An 18,875-nucleotide genomic window follows, 5' to 3' on the forward strand; every position below is an offset into this window, starting at 1 on the left:
AACCCCACCGACGCCACGAAACGAGCAGACTCAACAAATGGCCTGCAGCACAAATAGACTGCAACGAAAACAAGGTCAAATCACAGCACACTCGAATATATAGTAAGCGTGCCCCCATGTTCTTGTGGAGCAATACTCTAAAGGACCCGTCTCCGACTAAATTAGCTGGAAACTTAAGAGATCACTTCCAGTTGCCTTGAGGCACTTTCAGCATCAAATACACACACCAAATCCTGCCGTGACAAATAATTAAACCATTAACTGTACGGCTGTCGGGCGCCTACACAACGGCAACCAGTCCCCAAGCGGCCACTATGGCCTAAAACAATACTTGCATGAAAACCACTTAAAAAACTCACTCCACAGATAGGCGAAATGAGGAACATCAGCCTCCTTAAAACGGCCACTGTGGAACCAAGTTGAGAACCATCTCCGGCAGCTACCCATGCCACAATAAGTTTCAACAACCGCCATAGTTAAAGACAGAATAAGTTGGAGCTTGCAAGTTACGAGCTGGGAAGCTGTTCAGCGTGAGACGACGAATCCACAAAAAACTCGCACGTCGGGGCGCCCAGTGATCGCCACCGTACATCCGGCGCGACAAAAGACGAGCGCGGCGAGGCCCGTGCACCACGGTTAAGCCGTCGCCACACGGGCCGTGCTGTCGAACGTGAACGTTGAGCGTGCCGAGTTCAACGCGCTGCTGATCGCTCAGGAACGATGCGACTTGTGCACACGGTACGTGGGCCCCAACGTGGTACATGCGATCGCAACGCACTCCAGCGGCAGTCGAGGGATGTTTCTAGTTCGTAAATCACACTGTTTACTCAGCGGGCGCGCGTAAAATTCCCACGTTAGCTCTATTAAAACGCACGTTTCCTCCATCGTCGACGAAAAGGGAATTACCATGTCCAATCAATAAGGACACAGGCTTAGGAAAGTTGCATTACAAACAGTGCGGTACAAATTTGGGATCCTTCTCCGCATAAGATAAAACATTCCCACATTTTAGTACAACCCCAAGGTCAGTCTTACTTAATCACGGTTCCTACCCAGCAGCAAAAGCTTTGCAACATGTGAATTACGAAGTGGAAAAGAAAAAGGAGCAAAATATCTTTATACAAGTAGCGCAAGCTGTCTTGTAGATTAAGCCAATCGAACAGTCACCCCTCAGGAAAAGGTGAACTTGTATGTACATAACATCAAATATTATAGTATATACTTAAATGAAACTAATAATAAAGTATCAGAACCTAATAAAAACGCGAATGTTAGGAAATAAAATTTAGAAATGTCAAGACGCGGCCCAACCAACAAACAATACTAGACAATGACGCTGCTCTTTGCGCTAGACCCACAACAGATCCATAGTAGGCAATGATAGTATGTTACCCCTTGCAGAAAACCTTATCGTAGATATGTTACTAATTAAAATTTAATTATATCAAACTTAACCAAGAATAATGCGTTCTGGGTGGATCTTGAGTGTGTCGCTGCCTTCAAATAGCCTAATCTCATAAGACGCAAGTTACAACAATTCTTTTGCCACGAATATATTTCTCATTATTTTATTGCAACGAACCACACAGTCAACAACGGGTTTTCCAGTGATTCTCAATTTGCTGGTGCTCACAAACGGCATATATACATGTAAGCTTGAAATGAATGCCAATATGGCGCCTCACAACTCTGTAATGAATGGACACGGCGTGCGTGTGATGTAGGTGGCGTTGTGTCATCTCATTGGTCAACGCTGAGAATATCTGACATGCCAGATACTGCTCCGCACGTTCGGAAAGACTCCAGAACGTGCTATTCCACGCTATGACGTTAGAAACTCGGCACGCCCAACGTTGGGATCCACGGTCCGTGTGCCGACGGCTTTAGGGACGCCGGCTGGCTTCCAACACGAGTTGGCTCGACCAGCGCCGACCGGAGACTCTTCCGTCACACGGGATATCGATATCGGCGATGGAAGGACACCTCGGCCCACAAACAGTAGACGGGTAGGATTGACTGCAGCGAGAGGAGGCGTGAAGTGCGGCAGTCTCTGGGAAACGTTCTGCAGACGGCCTCAGACTGCAACGGACTCACCGTGTGTCGTCGTCGTTTCTGTTCCCCTAGCGCTGTAGTGTGATCGGGATCACCACAAAATCGTCGTTGTTTGTCGCCCTGTTCATTTTTCTTGTCGATTGTGATTACGTGAATTGAATCGTTGTGATTACGATGATGCTTCACAAGGAATTGAAAAATACTTTAAAGAAAACTAGTGCAATATTTTTTAATGAAATATACCAAACACATTTGCAATTAATGAAAAATGATTTCGTCTTTCGAAAGGAAATGAAAGAACCAGCCAACTCCCTGTGCGGGTACTACAGATCCCATAATACAAAAACATAGGGCTAATAATTTATTTTTTATTAAAAATTACGTAATTTCTTGTTTAACATAAATTCCGGATTGATTCATTTATCAAAAATACTCGGTGTTAACGATGAATAAAAACAAAATCTGTAAACTGTTTTCAGGGGAATGTTCGATAACTCATTCAAGAAAATCGCGTGAGAAACTTGGATAAATTCGAATAAATACCTACTTATTTACAAACTGACGATGAAGTGGCACCTCGGTAAAGCTAACAAAATTCACTTCTGAGTCTCTCGTGCAGTAAATTACCCAAAGCATGTTTTGCTGTAGGAATACACCTATAAGTAGGATAATTCGCTTCATTCCGTAAAAAATACTAAAACAGTTTATTAGATAGTAACGTAAAGTATAACAACGTACATCCTTTTTAACAAGAAAGGTGTTTGTCCTTCCCTACTTTCAAACATGAGTTCTGAACACTGAAGACGGCTTGTTGACTGGAACTGCTATCTGAAGATTCGTCGAATTCGTGTCGGTTAATGACGACGAATCTAAAATGAAATTCATAAATTGCGACTTAAAGGTGCGAATCAGCAGCAGTGAGTGAGACGTGAGGAGAGTCGGCGACGGCCTGGAGGGCAGCGGTGTCCAGCCTGGAGTCCAGCAGGAGGAGGGAGGGAGGGACTCGTCCTGCGGGCCACCCTCTGTGTACGGGGGGCGTCTCACGAGTCTGCTAAACTCCGACGAAAGAGCGCAACATTTTTTATTGCTCTTTCGTAAGTGTGATTGTTCCAAAGGTGGCGTTGAAGAATTTCAACGGTGCACATCGTACAGTTCACAGAATTGGTCAGTGTACCGAATGCGACTGAAAATGGAGAGAAAGTTTCGTGCTGTTGTTAAACTTTTTCTTTCATTAGGAGGGTTGGGCTGCCGCACAACTCAAAACAGAATTGGATCGAGTTCCCGCGCAGTGTGCAGCATCACTGAACACACGGTAATGCAGGGGCGCCGAATAAAAGTTGGACTGCCGAGACGTGTGTGTGTGTGTAATGTGCTACACGGGTTATGGGGTATTTGAGAGTTTTCGGGAATTTGTATTGAATGATGGTCATTTTACGCGCTAGACATGCTTCTTTTCCTCTTTAGTATCAGTATTGTTCTATAGAAACGGAAATAAAATTTGAATAATCTGAAAGTCCTACTGTCGTAATGCTAATTGACCTCTTGTTTTGGAGTTTCCGGTTCGGAAAACGGGTTGCAAATGAGTAGTACCATACTGTACAAATTCATCTATAAAAACTCCTGAAAAGTGGTTTCAGAGTGTTCCAGAGATCAGTAAAATGTGGTTTTCACTGTACCGGCAAATTGCCACCACGTTAACGCAAGAGTTCCCTAATTTAATGAAAAACGTTTTGCACTGTGAAGTTTACATCGATACACGGCAGAGATAAACTTTACCACATTTGCGAGCAAGAACAGCGTCATTCCACGAAATTAAACTCCCAGCGAAAATTGTCGTTTTTCCGACTACACCTCACAAGGGAACCTTCCCATCGCACCCCCCTTAGATTTAGTTATAATTTGGCACAGTGGATAGGCCTTGACAAACTGAACACAGATCAATCGAGAAAACAGGAAGAAGTTTTGTTGAACTATGAAAAAATAAGCAAAATGTACAAACTGAGTAGTTCATGGGCAACATAGGTAACATCAAGGATGATCTGAGCTCAAGAGCGCCGTGGTCCCGTGGTTAGCGTGAGGGGCTACGGAGCGAGAGGTCCTTGGTTCGTCTTCCCTCGAGCCAAAAGTTTACTTACTCCATTTTTACAAAGTTATGTGTCCGTTCGTTCATTGACGTCTCTGTTCACTGTAATAAGTTTAGCGTCTGTGTTTTGCGACCGCGCCGCAAAACCGTGCGATTAGTAGACGAATGGATGTGCCTCTGCAATGGGAACCGAAAACATTTGATCCAGGAAAACACATCTGATACATTCTATAAGACACTGGTGCCGGCATGTGCGTTACATGACAGAAATATGTTGTCGAATAGGTAAAAAGATTCTTCTACCTTGCCCGATTTATGTTTTCTTGTGGATGTGATAATCACTCCCAAAAAAGTGATGAAAACATAAGAGTTTGTCACATAAACTGCAACAAATGAATGCAACAGTTTCACAGTCGCACAGTTTTCTCTGTGCTCTGTCAAAACATATGTTTTTAACGTTTTCAAGTTTTTCCGTGTGTAGACCGTCAAATCCTGCATATGTCGAAGCAAATCTGAACTTGTCCTGGAATTTTGGAGAGCGGAGTTGATTATGTGTGAGTGCCTGAACTTTGATAATTGACTGAAAACAAAAAATTAAACTTTTCACTCGAGGGAAGACTTGGACCAAGGACCTCTCGCTCCGCAGCTGCTCACGCTAACCACGGGACCACGGCGCTCTTGAGCTCACATCATCCTTGATGTGGTCTATGTTGCCCATGGACTACTCAGTTTGTGTATTTTGCTTATTTTTTCATAGTTCCACACAACTTCTTCCTGTTTTATCGATTGATCTGTGTTCAGTTTTTCAAGGCCTATCCACTGTGCTAACTTATAACTAAATCTGAGGGGGGTGCGATGGGGAGGTTCCCTTGTCAGTTAGTTGGTAGCTCAGTTCTTAGACCGGTAGACCATCAAATTTTACGAGTTGTGTACCATAGGTCGCCGGTTCGAATTTAACCCGAAAGAATATTTTAACTTAGGTGTGAAACGATTCGACAGACCTCTCGTGTGGTAGCCAAATCACAATTAGAAAACTTCACCACACCGATCAGACACAGAATGTGATTGCTTTCTCCTTGCTGTTTACATGTGCCTTCAGTTGCAATCTCTCTTCACACACGTCACGTACAAAAAGATACTTTGCAGTTTGTGGCCACACACTTTTCATTTCATACAAAGAATGTTTTTATCTTGTTACTGTCTAGCTATGATCCTTACTGTTTAACCGTTTGAGGTTTCATCGTCTTATATGAAAAATGAAGTAAGTTTGCTTCAGACACTGACGTTACCTTACACACAAACATCACACCCCTAACGTTTGTGTTACCTGCATCTTGTACACGCTTCATATCTCTCCGTATGACCTCATCGCCGTACGCCTCTTTGTACTGTGGGCGTATGGTGATTTCTCAACTATTAGCAGTTAATTCCAAAAACCTGAGTTGTGGGTTCGCGCAGTAAATGCATTTAGCCTTTGTTGTCCATTTCTCAAACTATGCTGTAAATAATACATCTCACCACCCAAGCAGCTACTGCAATCAGTTCGTGCTAGCGGTATTTTCGTGTTTGGTGTAAAACTTTCAGGAGTACGTGACCGCTACAGGATTCGAAGCTGCGACCTCTTTGCCGTCTGTCCGTTGCCCACCGAGCGCGTGCTGGCTGCGGTCTCTGGCGAGTGCCTTCAGTGAAGGAAATCAGCTCAGGGGTTTGCAGAGAACAGTTCTGTTGTGCTTCGGGGGTCGTGGCTCGCGACTTGTAGTCGACAACCTGGTTGCTACATACCGACTCGTTTGGCAAACTCACACATTTCCTTAGTTTCGAGCGACATTAATGATGCTACAAACTGGAGAGAGAAGAATATCGGTCGTTGCACATACCGCCGCTCTACATAAACGCATCAACTTTGGCCAGGTTTCCACTATCAGTGTCCATACAACTCCTTTCTATTGTTACTTAGAAGTTGTAATTGAGATTCCCATCACTACGTAGCGGAAGTAGTCCGTAAGAACGTCTTAACTTGGGCCAACACACACCCTGTAACGCACTCGAACCTTCGTGTTACTCCTAGCCTGTGACGTCAGGAGAGCTTTAGACTTTCAGCCAATAACGAAGTGTTTTCGGTGATATGCCCAAAATTTGACATTTAATGATCTTTAAGCTTTAATTGATGAAAGGAGAAAATATAAAAATGCAGTAAGTGAAACAGGCAAGAAGGAATACAAACGTCTCAAAAATGAGATCGACCGGAAGTGCAAAATGGCTAAGCAGGGATGGCTAGAGGACAAATGTAAGGATGTAGAGGCCTATCTCACTAGGGGTAAGATAGATACCGCCTACAGGAAAATTAAAGAGACCTTTGGAGATAAGAGAACGACTTGTATGAATATCAAGAGCTCAAATGGAAACCCAGTTCTAAGCAAAGAAGGGATAGCAGAAAGGTGGAAGGACTATATAGAGGGTGTATACAAGGGCGATGTACTTGAGGACAATATTATGGAAATGGAAGAGGATGTAGATGAAGATGAAATGGGAGATAAGATACTGCGTGAAGAGTTTGACAGAGCACTGAAAGACCTGAGTCGAAACAGGGCCCCGGGAGTAGACAACATTCCATTAGAACTACTGACGGCCTTGGGAGAGCCAGTCATAACAAAACTCTACCATCTGGTGAGCAAGATGTATGAGACAGGCGAAATACCCTCAGACTTCAAGAAGAATATAATAATTCCAATCCCAAAGAAAGCAGGTGTTGACAGATGTGAAAATTACCGAACTATCAGTTTAATAAGTCACAGCTGCAAAATACTAACACGAATTCTTTACAGACGAATGGAAAAACTAGTAGACGCCAACCTCGGGGAAGATCAGTTTGGATTCCGTAGAAACACTGGAACACGTGAGGCAATACTGACCTTTCGACTTATCTTAGAAGAACGATTAAGGAAAGGCAAATCTACGTTTCAAGCATTTGTAGACTTAGAGAAAGCTTTTGACAATGTTGACTGGAATACTCTCTTTCAAATTCTAAAGGTGGCAGGGGTAAAATACAGGGAGCGAAAGGCTATTTACAATTTGTACAGAAACCAGATGGCAGTTATAAGAGTCAAGGGACATGAAAGGGAAGCAGTGGTTGGGAAAGGAGTGAGACAGGGTTGTAGCCTTTCCCCGCTGTTATTCAATCTGTATATTGAGCAAGCAGTAAAGGAAACAAAAGAAAAATTCGGAGTAGGTATTAAAATTCATGGAGAAGAAATAAAAACTTTGAGGTTCGCCGATGACATTGTAATTCTGTCAGAGACAGCAAAGGACTTGGAAGAGCAGTTGAATGGAATGGACAGTGTCTTGAAAGGAGGATATAAGATGAACATCAACAAAAGCAAAACAAGGATAATGGAATGTAGTCTAAGTCAGGTGATGCTGAGGGAATTAGATGAGGAAATGAGGCACGTAAAGTAGTAAAGGAGTTTTGCTATTTGGGGAGCAAAATAACTGATGATGGTCGAAGTAGAGAGGATATAAAATGTAGGCTGGCAATGGCAAGGAAAGCGTTTCTGAAGAAGAGAAATTTGTTAACATCCAGTATTGATTTAAGTGTCAGGAAGTCATTTCTGAAAGTATTCGTATGGAGTGTAGCCATGTATGGAAGTGAAACATGGACGATAAATAGTTTGGACAAGAAGAGAATAGAAGCTTTCGAAATGTGTTGCTACAGAAGAATGCTGAAGATTAGATGGGTAGATCACATAACTAATGAGGAAGTATTGAATAGGATTGAGGAGAAGAGGAGTTTGTGGCACAACTTGACCAGAAAAAGGGATCGGTTGGTAGGACATGTTCTGAGGCATCAAGGGATCACCAATTTAGTATTGGAGGGCAGCGTGGAGGGTAAAAATCGTAGAGGGAGACCAAGAGATGAATACACTAAACAGATTCAGAAGGATGTAGGTTGCAGTAGGTACTGGGAGATGAAGAAGCTTGCACAGGATAGAGTAGCATGGAGAGCTGCATCAAACCAGTCTCAGGACTGAAGACCACAACAACAACAACAAGCTTTAATTAGATAAAAGTAACTTTCTGCTAGGGTATTGAACGTAAATGCCATTTGAATGTTACAAGAAATGGGAATAGCAATAATCCAAAGGATACTCCCAGCATGGAGGAGTAGCCTGGTGGCCTGAAGAAGCTGTGGCCGATGTGGGGGCCGCGGCAGCTCACAGTCGACCCAAAGCCCACCCGGCACCACATTTCGGCTCACTGCCTGCCGACCGTAAACAGCACTGCTCCAGACTCCTTATGCCGACTCGTGGCTGTTGAGACACGGCCTACCCACCAGAGTCGAAGCAGCCGCCAAAACAGTGGACAAAAGCTGGCGAAAGTGCACCGAAGAAGCCAAAGGCCACTTCGTCAGCTGGTAAGGTTACGGCCACTGATTTCGGACTTCCCAGGCAGTAATACTCACCCGTTACTTGGAAAAGGGCAGAAACAGAACTGGACTCTATTATTCTTCATTGTTGGATCGTTAGAAATTTGCATTGGCACGTCCTATTACCAGTTCCGTAACTTGAAACTGCCTTGCTGGGAACAAATTTTCATTGAGGAAGTGATAGCTGCAGTCAACAAGTATTTTTCACAATTTGACATGACCTATTTTTGTGATGGATGAGAAAGGTGGAAGATTGCTGGACCAAGCTTATATGCTTCAAAGGTGACTGTCGAGAGGTTAGTTGAGTTGTTTACGACAAAAAGTTTTTCTCGCCTTATTTTACCAGACTTCTTGAATGACCCTCATAGGAGGTGCTCGTTAAGTGAAGTGTGACTGTTCTTTCTTCATCGCTATAATACAGGGTGGCGCTGAGAAAGGTAACCTGTTTAAGTGTGAGGGAAATGAAGTGAAATTACAGAAGCGAGGAACTAAAACAAAAATCACACGTCGTTAGATCCGGCCTACGTGGTGGCCATGAATGTTTGCTGACAGCTAGGTCCTCAGTGAAGACATCGTGGACTCGTTCCAGCGATACCTTAGACGTGTGGCATGTTGTCCCATCATGCTATAAGCAGCAGTATTGTCTTCCATGTTCAGTGAGCTGAGCACAGAATGTATCAAACGTTTGTTGAGGGTCGTGTCAAAAAAACAGTCCTGTTACACGGCGCCAAGTGCAGACGTTTTCATCGTGGAGTGGTTGCTGACAAACTATATTGGGGTTCTCTGTTGCCCAGTACCTCGTGTTCTGTGAATTCAAGTGACGAGAAAGGTGAAACCATGCTTACAGTCACTCGTGATATAATGGAAAGGGTCTAACAAACCATCGTCGATCTTACTGAAAAGCCGCCTTCAGTAACGTAAACGTTTGACAAACATCCTCCACTAATTGTTGCACAACACGTTGCGTCTTCAGATTAAAGCTCTTCAATATCTGGCAGGAACTCCTACTCAAGAGCACCTTTTGGAACAATTTACATGTAGACCTCTTTGGGCTCTGAACAATTATTCAGCAAGTGTCTGCGGTAACTTCTGCGTGTGCCAACTGAAGGAATTCTCCGTCGTTCTAAGTTTTGCACAGAGCCGTAGGTGCGCCTGTTTTTATACAGGCTCTGTATTTCTCTCTCTGCTGGTAGTCGTCTGTCCAGGTACTTGACTCGAAAATTTCGCCAATTGCTTAACCGAACCTGTTTTCACATATGATTCGACAATTTATTTCTTCTATAGTGTCATTTTGCAGAACGAAAAGCTCCTGTAACTTCACTGATGAAATGAACCGAAATGCTGACAGAAGAATTCTAGCAATTGATGATTTGGTTATAACAGTTGTAAACATTACACTAGTTATTCTTCCACCTTTTCCGTTATGTCATTTCTTTCGCGCGTAGTGTAAGCCGTACCACCAAGAGCAAAGTGGCACATTCAGCGAATATACGCTAATGAACAGTGTTTGCAAATGAACAGTGAACAGCAATCTGATGAATAATGTCCGTCTTTGATTTGTATTACTTAAAATCATACTTGACGCTTACAAGGATTTCACTGTTTTTAACAGCTTTTAGTCATAGGTTAATATTGGCGACACCTGTTATCGGTGTGTGGCTTAGCCAGGTAAATGTGAGCAAGGGTTATAGGTGCTAAACTGCGAAAAAAATACAATTATTTTCATGAGACGGCCGTACCTGTTTATTTATTAATAATTTGTCAAATTGTGGTTTTGTTTTTGAGATAAAGTAACCAACTCGTTTCCTAATGGAAGCCTATTTCTGGTCTTAGTTTTCATGTTCACCAATGAAGAGTGCTAACTTCTATAGCTAGGAAGTCGTGAATGGCACTAAGAATTCTAAAACTTCGCTCTCCAGCTGTGGATATTTGTCTTTCCTCTTCATGCAGAACACGTGAGTCTTTTACGATTTAAATTTTATGTAAGCGTGATGTCCAAAGCAAAGTCTGTTTGTCATCTTCGTGTTCAGATCGCTCAGTTGTACTGACATAGCTGCAAAAGGATTTCGCATCCATCTATGCCCACTATTAGCTTGAGAGTTCAGTTCCGGAAAGTAAATTAATAGTTTTTCTCCAAAGTTAGTCAAGCTGTGCATCGTGCAAGGAATGTGAGAAATTACACCACCAACTGGCCGACTTCTCTCTGACAGCCTTCTGAAAGTAAGGGACAGACTGAAACACTGCCTTCAGTAAAGACTTTGACCACAAACGGAATTTCGCCAGGACTGCTTAGATTTTATCCTTCACCTTTATATTCGTTTTCTTCTCTCCCTTGGAGGCTCTATTCTGTAATATTTGTGTGATTAAAATGAATTGCGAGTAATACTAACTTCACTAGTGAAAGAGGATCGCAGAAATAATTCAAATAAAAAGATTTGGAATCTTGTTTTAATGTTCTTAAAATTCAGCTTCAAGTTCCAGAATTCGTCAATACCTCTCCTTTGGAAAGCTACCAAATCTGAGGAGATTCTGATGATTCTAAACAGTCGTTTGCAACACTTTATTTGACTTCAGAGCTTTGATCGTTTTCTTTAAGCACGTCTTTCAGATCAGAAGGTAAAACCGTGGCTGCCAGAGCCTGTTGGTGGAGAAATCACTGTGTCCATGATACATTTGGCCTTACTGACTTAACTTCACAACGAGCCCGCTTCTCCTATCAGTGACGGCTTTACAACGTGTTGGTGTTAAGAGAACAGTTTCCTGTATTGTGGCTGTCTGACATCAGTAACAAAATGATAGCACGCCTCAGCTAACTGGAAGAGACAATTCTCTACGAATTGCTAAGAGTTCACCAGTTGACGGTTTGGTGTTGTCTTGCTGGAATCTGTCGGAAATGTCAGAGGATTCGGTCTGGGTGCCACAACTACCCCGTAGCAGTGTTTGCCATTAAGTCACCCCCAACTCTTGTAGCAGATTGTCTGTCCACTGCGTGAGGCAGCTCCTACAAGACTTGCAGAAATAGCTGTTAAAAGCAGAGCAATGCACATACCAAGTGTCAAGTCATTCTTTCTGTAAATAACTAGAGAGATTGAGACAGTTACTATCTCCATTTAGAAACACATCGTGATTGAACAACCCTACTCTATAGAAAGAAGTTGGGGGAATGAGGTCTGCACCCCTTCTGAAGACACGTTGTCCAAAATCAGGGTGCTGCAACGGTATGGGAAATCTCGAAAGCTGTGCTGTTGGAAGAGTTTTACGCAGACAGGATATCGTGACATTGTAATGGATCACTGGTGGACAACATTCACCAGCTGTTGTTGTACAGGTCTGCACGTGCGTCGTACAAGTGTGGAGGGTGCCGTGTAAGGTGGGCTCGGTGGCGCCGTGTTTCAGGACCTTCCGCCATGTCGGCAGCTGCTGAGGTTCAGAGGACGGCGGCCGTGGACCTGGGCGCCCTGCTGGACGCGGGCGACGGCGCGGTCGTCACGCTGGTGGCGGGAGAGACGCGGCTGGCGGCGCACCGCGCGGTCCTGGCCGCCAGGAGCCCCGTGTTCCGAGCCATGTTCCAGCACGACACGCTGGAGGCCAGCTGCGGCGAGGTCAGAATTGCGGACGTGGAGGGCCCGGTGCTGAGGCAGCTATTGTCTTACATGTACACCCTGCAGGCACCCCACACGACCGACACTGCCCCGGAGCTGTTGACGGCAGCCGACACATACGGCCTGTCCGCGCTGAAGGCCGCCTGCGAACAGCAGGTGGCGGCGCAGCTGGAGGTGGAGACGGCGGCGGCTGCAGCTGTGCTGGCGGTGAGGCACTCGTGCCCCAGCCTAACTGCGGCCGCCATCCACTTCATAAGGTCTCAAACACACAAAGTAATGGCGACGCAGGGCTGGGCAGATGCTATGCGTAGCTGCCCTGAGCATCTGATTGAAGTCAGTCGGCTGCTCAGTGAACCACCAGCAGAAGCCAGGTGAGCCCAGGGCAAGACGTTATTCTGTGTTTACCAATAATGTGTGTGTGTGTGTGTGTGTGTTTCTAACAGTACAATATTTGTGATTGTCTCTCCTTATAGCTCACAATGCTGTCATTGTCCTGTCATGAATGGTTTATCAAAGCTCCATATTCAGCCCTTTTTGTTAGCAGTTATGTTAAGTAAACAAATCATAGAGGGGATAATTTCAGTGTTGAAGAAATCCGTCCTCATTTGATTAATTCTCTTATGAAGCATCTGTAGAGCCCATTCATCTAGATTTTGGCATCAAGCCTTTGAACAAGAGATCCTTTGATAGTGCACCTAGCAAGTGAGAGTGCCGCTGTGGGCACAAAACGGACACAGTGACGGGTGCAGTTTGTAGCCGACCAGATGAATGCTCGTGCTGTGATGTGGGGCAGCTTTACTAAAAGTAGCCATCAGCTGTCCGGTGCCACTGCTGCAGTTGACAGTATGATAGCTCCAACTGGCATCGTGCTGCATAATGAGGAGTTGAAGACTATTATGTATGTTGCACAGCACCAGAAAGATTTTAGCATTCTGCGACACGTCGAGGAGGACAGCAACGTATTCAGTTTCGCATTTCTCTTGTACCCGTGTGGCAGATACTGACCTACCCTACCTTCTAGGCGTAGTAAACATACTGCTGTCGCAACACGAGTGCCACACTGACGCCTCGCAGTGTGCATTCAGCGGCCGAGGCGGCTCTGACAGCCAGACCTGGGCACAGGTTGATTGTGAAAGCTGCGACTGCCAGCTGCTGCGCGAACATCCCGTGAGGTACTGACTTAGGTGACGGCCTTGGAACAGTACTGACGTTCGCGTTAAAGGTCTGTCCCACAAGCATAGAATGGCTGCTCAGAAGTGCGATGTGTCAGTCGGGGTAATCGAGATCTGGTGTCACCGTCTGTGCCACAGTGAGCGTCCGACACAGTATAGGACAGTACGGCAGTAATTGGCTTCCATTTCCTCAGTATATGTCTGCAATAGGCCAGCAACTTCAGTACAAAACTTACTTTGCTACCCCCAAACAGTAAAGTGGTGGTATGACTTAAAAGGCACACCACATTAAATATGCCAGGCTCCAGAGAGTAGCATATGGTTGTGTGTGCAGTAAACAACATGGTCTAAGCACAGGGGCTCCCCAGACACTCCGTGACCAAACAACAAACCGCGCTGCTGCTGCGGTCGCAGGTTCGAATCTTGCCTCGGGCGTGGATGTGTGTGATGTCCTTCGGTTAGTTGGGTTCAAGTAGTTCTAAATCTAGGGGACTGATGACCTCAGATGTTCAGTCCCATACTGCTGAGAGTCACTTGAACCAAACAACAAAAGAATAATGCAGTAAACAAGACAACATGGTCGCACACAATGCTGGGCCTTCCAGCCACATTTCCTTCTCCCCTCTGTTCAGCCAGTGCCTGGAATATGTGCTGCATGTTCCCCTTACAAACATGCAGGAACGGTGTGTACTTTTACATCACTTGAGTGCATGCTGCAGGAGCGTGTGCCAAATGTATGTCCTGTCTTGCTTGAAATCGTCTCTGGCATTACCAGAGGCCACTCAGTGAATCCCACCATGTTTTCCTCTACTAGGGTACAGCAGATTTCATTTCCTAACCCATCTGTTGGAGTCTGATACATCTCCTACAACGTCAATATTGATAAGATATTTTTGCTACTCATCCGCATTAACTTACATTTCTCTACATTCGTAGGAAGCTGCTGTACATGTCCCCCCCAATCAGTTTTCTGACTAGCACCTGCATCCTACGTGCTCAGTTATTTTCTGGCTGTTTTTCAATCTGTGTCTTCCTCTACAGTGTTTGCTCTGTTTAGCTCTCTAGCACAATGGAAGTTTTAATAGATGTCCTATCATCCTATCCCTTGCTCTTATCAATATTTTCCATATATTCCTTTCCTTGCCTATTCTGTGGAGAGATCATCTCATTTATTGCTTTACCTGTCCAACTAATTTTAAACGTTCTTTGTAGCACCACAACTCAAATGCTTCCATTCTTCTCTTTCCCAGTTTTCCCATAGTTCATGTCTCACTACTTTAAAATGTTGTGCTCGAAACGAACAATTCCACCAATTTCTTCCTCACATTAACGCCAGTGTTTGATGCTAGTAGACTTCTCTCGACCAGAAATGCCATTTTACCTGTGGTACTCTGTTTTTTGATGTACTCCTTGCTTCCTCTGTTGGCGGTTATTTTGCTGCGTAGGTAGCAGGACTTCTTAATTTAATTTACTTTGTGGTCATCAATCCTGATGTCAAGTTCATCGCTGTTCTCATTTTTGCTACTTCTCACTAAGTTTGTCTCCCTTTGATTTAATCTCAATCCATATTCCGTATTCATTAGCCTGTTCATTCCATTCAGCATGCTGTGTAATTCTTCCTAACATTCACTGAGGATAGTTATGTCATCAGTGGATCTTATCATTGATATCATTTCATGTTGAGTTTCAATTAGACTCTTGAACCTTTCATTTATCACCGTCATTGCTTCTTTGGTGTATAGATTGAACAGTAGGGGAAAACGACTGTGTCCCTGTCTTCCACACTTTTAATCCGAGCACTCTGTTCTTGGTCTTCCAGTCTCATTGTTCCCTCTTGGCTCTTGTACATATTGAATGTTGTGTGTCTTCTTACAGCTTACCCTTAATTTTCTGAGAGTTTCGTACATCTTTGACAAGTTATCACTGTTGAACGCATTTTCCGGGTTGACAGATCCTATGAACGTGCTTTGATGTTTCTTCAGTTGTGCTTCCATTATCAACAGCGACATCAGAACTGCCTCTAGTGCTTCTACCTTTCCTAAAGTCAAATCAATTGACACTTAACACGACTTCAATTTTCTTTTCCATTCTTCTGTATATTATTCTTGTCAGCAACTTGGATGCATAAGCTGTTAAGCTGATGATGTGATAATTATCGCACTAGTCAACTGTTGCAATCTTTAGAATTGTCTGGATAATCTTTTTCTGAAAGTCAGTTGGTATATTGCCAGACTCACATTCTACACACTAATGTGAATAGTTACTTTGTTACCACTTCTCCCAATCATTTTAGAAAATCTTACGGAATGTTGTATCTCCCTTTTGCCTTATTTGATATTAAATTTTCTGAAGCTCTTTTAAATTCTGATTCTAATACTAGACCACATATCTTCTCCATATCGACTCCTGTTTCTCCTTCTGTTACGACAGCCAAGTCTTCCCCATCATACAGGAATTTCGTACTAACTGCTCTCTTCTGTGCATTTAACAGTCTGTCTTAATGTTACCTTCTGTGCTCTTAATTTCACCAAAGTTTGTTCGGCTTTTCTGTATGTTGAGTGCTCCCAACAGATTTCTTCTCTCCTTTGTGGTCGTATTGCCTTAGCTTCTGTGCACTTCCTATTTCTCATTTTTAAGTGACTTGTTCATCTGTATTTCTGAATTCCCTGAGCATTTATGTACTTCCTTCATTCATCAACTGAAGTATTTCTTCTGTTGCCCACGGTTTCTTTGCAATTAGCTGCTTTCTACCTTTCCAGCCTCTGTGATTATTTGGAGAGATCTCCATTCCTCTTCAACTATGCTACCTCCTGAGCTGTTCATTATGGTAGTATCTATAACCACAGAGACTCTTCATCCCTTAGTACTACTATATCCCACTTTTTTGCACACCGATTCTTCCTGACTGTATCTTATACTTCAGCCTACTCATCACTACTAAATTGTGATCTGCATCCGTATCTGCTTCTGGGTAAACCTAACAGTCCAGTATCCGATTTGTGAATCTCTGCCTGAAGATGCTATGTAACTGAAATCTTCGCATATCTCGCATCCTTTTCCAAGTGTACCCTCTCCTCCTCTTCTGAGTCTTGAAGAGAGTATTTGCTATTGCTAGCTGAAATTTTTTATACATCTCAACTAGTCTCTCTTCTCTTTCATTCCTAGTACCAAGTCTATCTTCTCCTGTAACCCTTTCTTCTACTGTTACCCCTACAACTGCATTCCCCCCACTTTTAGATTTTCATCTCCCTTTACATACTGGATTAAGTGTTCAATACCCTCATAGTTTTTCTACATCTTCATTGTCAACTTGTCATGTCGGCATGTATACCTGAACTCTCGTTGTCTGTGCTGGTGTTGGTTTCCTCTTAATTCTGTTCAGATGAACCCTGTCACCGAACTGTTGACAGTAGCTCACCGTCTGCCCTACCTTCCTATTCATAATGAATCCTACTCCTGTTCCGCCATTTTCTGCTCCTGTTGATATTACCCTACTCTCGTCTGGCCAGAAGTCCTTGCCTTATTTCGATTTCACTTCAGTGACCACCACCGTATCCAAATCGAGCTTTAGCATTTCCCTTTTGTTATTGTCTGGCTTTCCTATTGCATTCAAACTCCTTACGTTCCACGCCTCGACTCGTATAATGTCATCCTTTCGTTGGTCATTCAATCTTTTTCTCGTGGTCATGTCACTTCTGGCAGTCTCCCCCAGGTATCCAAATAGGCACTAAGGTACGCGTCATATATCTTGGTGGCCGAGTTTAGGTTCGTTCTGCGCATTTGACGTCACAAATCACAGTCAGCCAATGAACAGAGAACGACGTTGCCAGATCTCGACTGCAGTGCAGAGCACGGACGAGTGTCTTCAATTTTAGAAATGTTCAGTCATAAATGAAGTAATTGAACAAATGCAATGTCTTGATAGCAGACTTTCTTTTATAGAAAGTTTGGAAAAAGCATTCTTTACACCAATTGCTTCATATTCTATTAATTAATTAAACCAAACAAACAATAAGCCTCCTAATTCAGGCGATAGCAAGGAAAGGTGTTTGTATCAGTCTCACGAACCGCTTTTTCGCAATAAAGAACAGCGGTAATTGTTTATTTCCTATTGTACTTCGACGCAATGTGAGTAATTCATAGTCATCCCAACAGTGTTTGTCGGTATTTTGCAGACGTATAGAGTGCTCCACAAGATGCGAGAAATGAGTAGCTGCGTTGGCGTAATGGTTCAGATGTTGGGCTGCTAATCGGAAGATTCTGAGTTCAAGGCTTGTTGCATACTTAATATTTCATTTATTTAAAAACAATAGCGAAGTGTCTTACTTAATGAATTTTATTCGTTTGAATGTAATGTTTTGAAATTTCCTGTGCTTCATTATAATCATAATAAGTTTTCAGTTTTTGTAATTTTCTCATCCAATATTTTGTTTCACAGCAATTAAAAACAACGAAAAGGCACACATACAATATTCATGTTATCCGTTTTGTTTGTATATCGCCTCTTCCACAGTCGCTGTTTTACTATTCATATTGAGATATATTCTTTCGCGGCAGTATTAAAAGAATTATTTAGAGCAGAATTTCGGCTCGTACGTTGCCGAGCTATTTGATTGTCTGACGGAATTCTTTGCTTCGTTGCTTTGGCAACATCATATTCAATGGTTTCGTCGACTGATCTATGTTTTGGCAAGTATTTGCTGTCTGTTATGACAAAAACAAAATGTTTGCGCACTGTGCCTCACTGGCAATATATTTTAGTTTTATGTTTTATTACGTCCAAAATTCAGTTTTGTGTACTTCGCCAACTTCGTTTTAATCAGAACGTTTTAGAAAAAAGCGAAATGACTCTGGTATAAAGAAAGTTTTGTTACAGTTGCTAAAGATAGAATATTTCCCAATTTATAAACACTGTTTATGTTATAAAGGGTGTTCATTTTATGGGGACATTGAAATCTCTTGAAAACGACACACAGAGCCAAAAGAAATCCTAATGAAAATTAGTTCCTCCCGGAAGGGGACATCCAATTATAACAAATTTGACTACAAATTCGTCGAATTTGGTATCATTGGATGTCCCCCTCTGAGACAAAAAAAATTTAGTTATAAATTTGTTTGATCCGATGTGTAGATTTGCGGATATTTCAATGTCTCCAATTAAAATGAACACTGTATAGTTGGAACCATGAACGACTGCGGTCGATTTAAGGCTCGTTCTACGCACCTGACGTCACACATCCGCTGACAGCCAATGAGTGTTCAGTAGTTTTCTGAACGGTCTGCTGGGAATGTCTTGGCGAGTGCGAGTGTTAAATGTGATTGGTGAATTTTTATCGCATTTGTTGCAAGTTGTCATGGCTGATAATGGTGGTAAGCGACAAACTCTCCATAAACAGGCGAGGGACATAATTTACCGGATTCACGCTTTTTTCAAGCGCGAAGCAGAAAATGGTGGACCCATCACGGATGTCGCCAGATCTCAGGAACGCACTGCAGAAGCGACAGGCATTAGCTTGAGAACCGTTCAGCGGATTGCCAATGAA

The 18,875-nt window shown here is 43.3% G+C and overlaps 1 protein-coding gene across 3 annotated transcripts in view; it reads left to right on the plus strand.

Moving 5' to 3' along the window:
* Positions 1–18,875, plus strand: part of LOC126426418 (CARD- and ANK-domain containing inflammasome adapter protein-like) — a 194,226-nt gene that overhangs the window by 146,534 nt on the left and 28,817 nt on the right. Inside the window, exon 2 of one of the 3 annotated variants that reach the window (XM_050088337.1) lies at positions 12,317–12,531. The exons of the other annotated variants lie outside the window; for them this stretch is intronic. Coding sequence (XP_049944294.1) covers positions 12,317–12,531 — 215 coding nt within the window. The remainder of the gene's footprint in view (positions 1–12,316; positions 12,532–18,875) is intronic. 3 annotated transcript variants of the gene reach the window in all.

This window comes from Schistocerca serialis, chromosome 11 (assembly GCF_023864345.2).
Source record: "Schistocerca serialis cubense isolate TAMUIC-IGC-003099 chromosome 11, iqSchSeri2.2, whole genome shotgun sequence".
NCBI lineage: Eukaryota > Metazoa > Arthropoda > Insecta > Orthoptera > Acrididae > Schistocerca > Schistocerca serialis.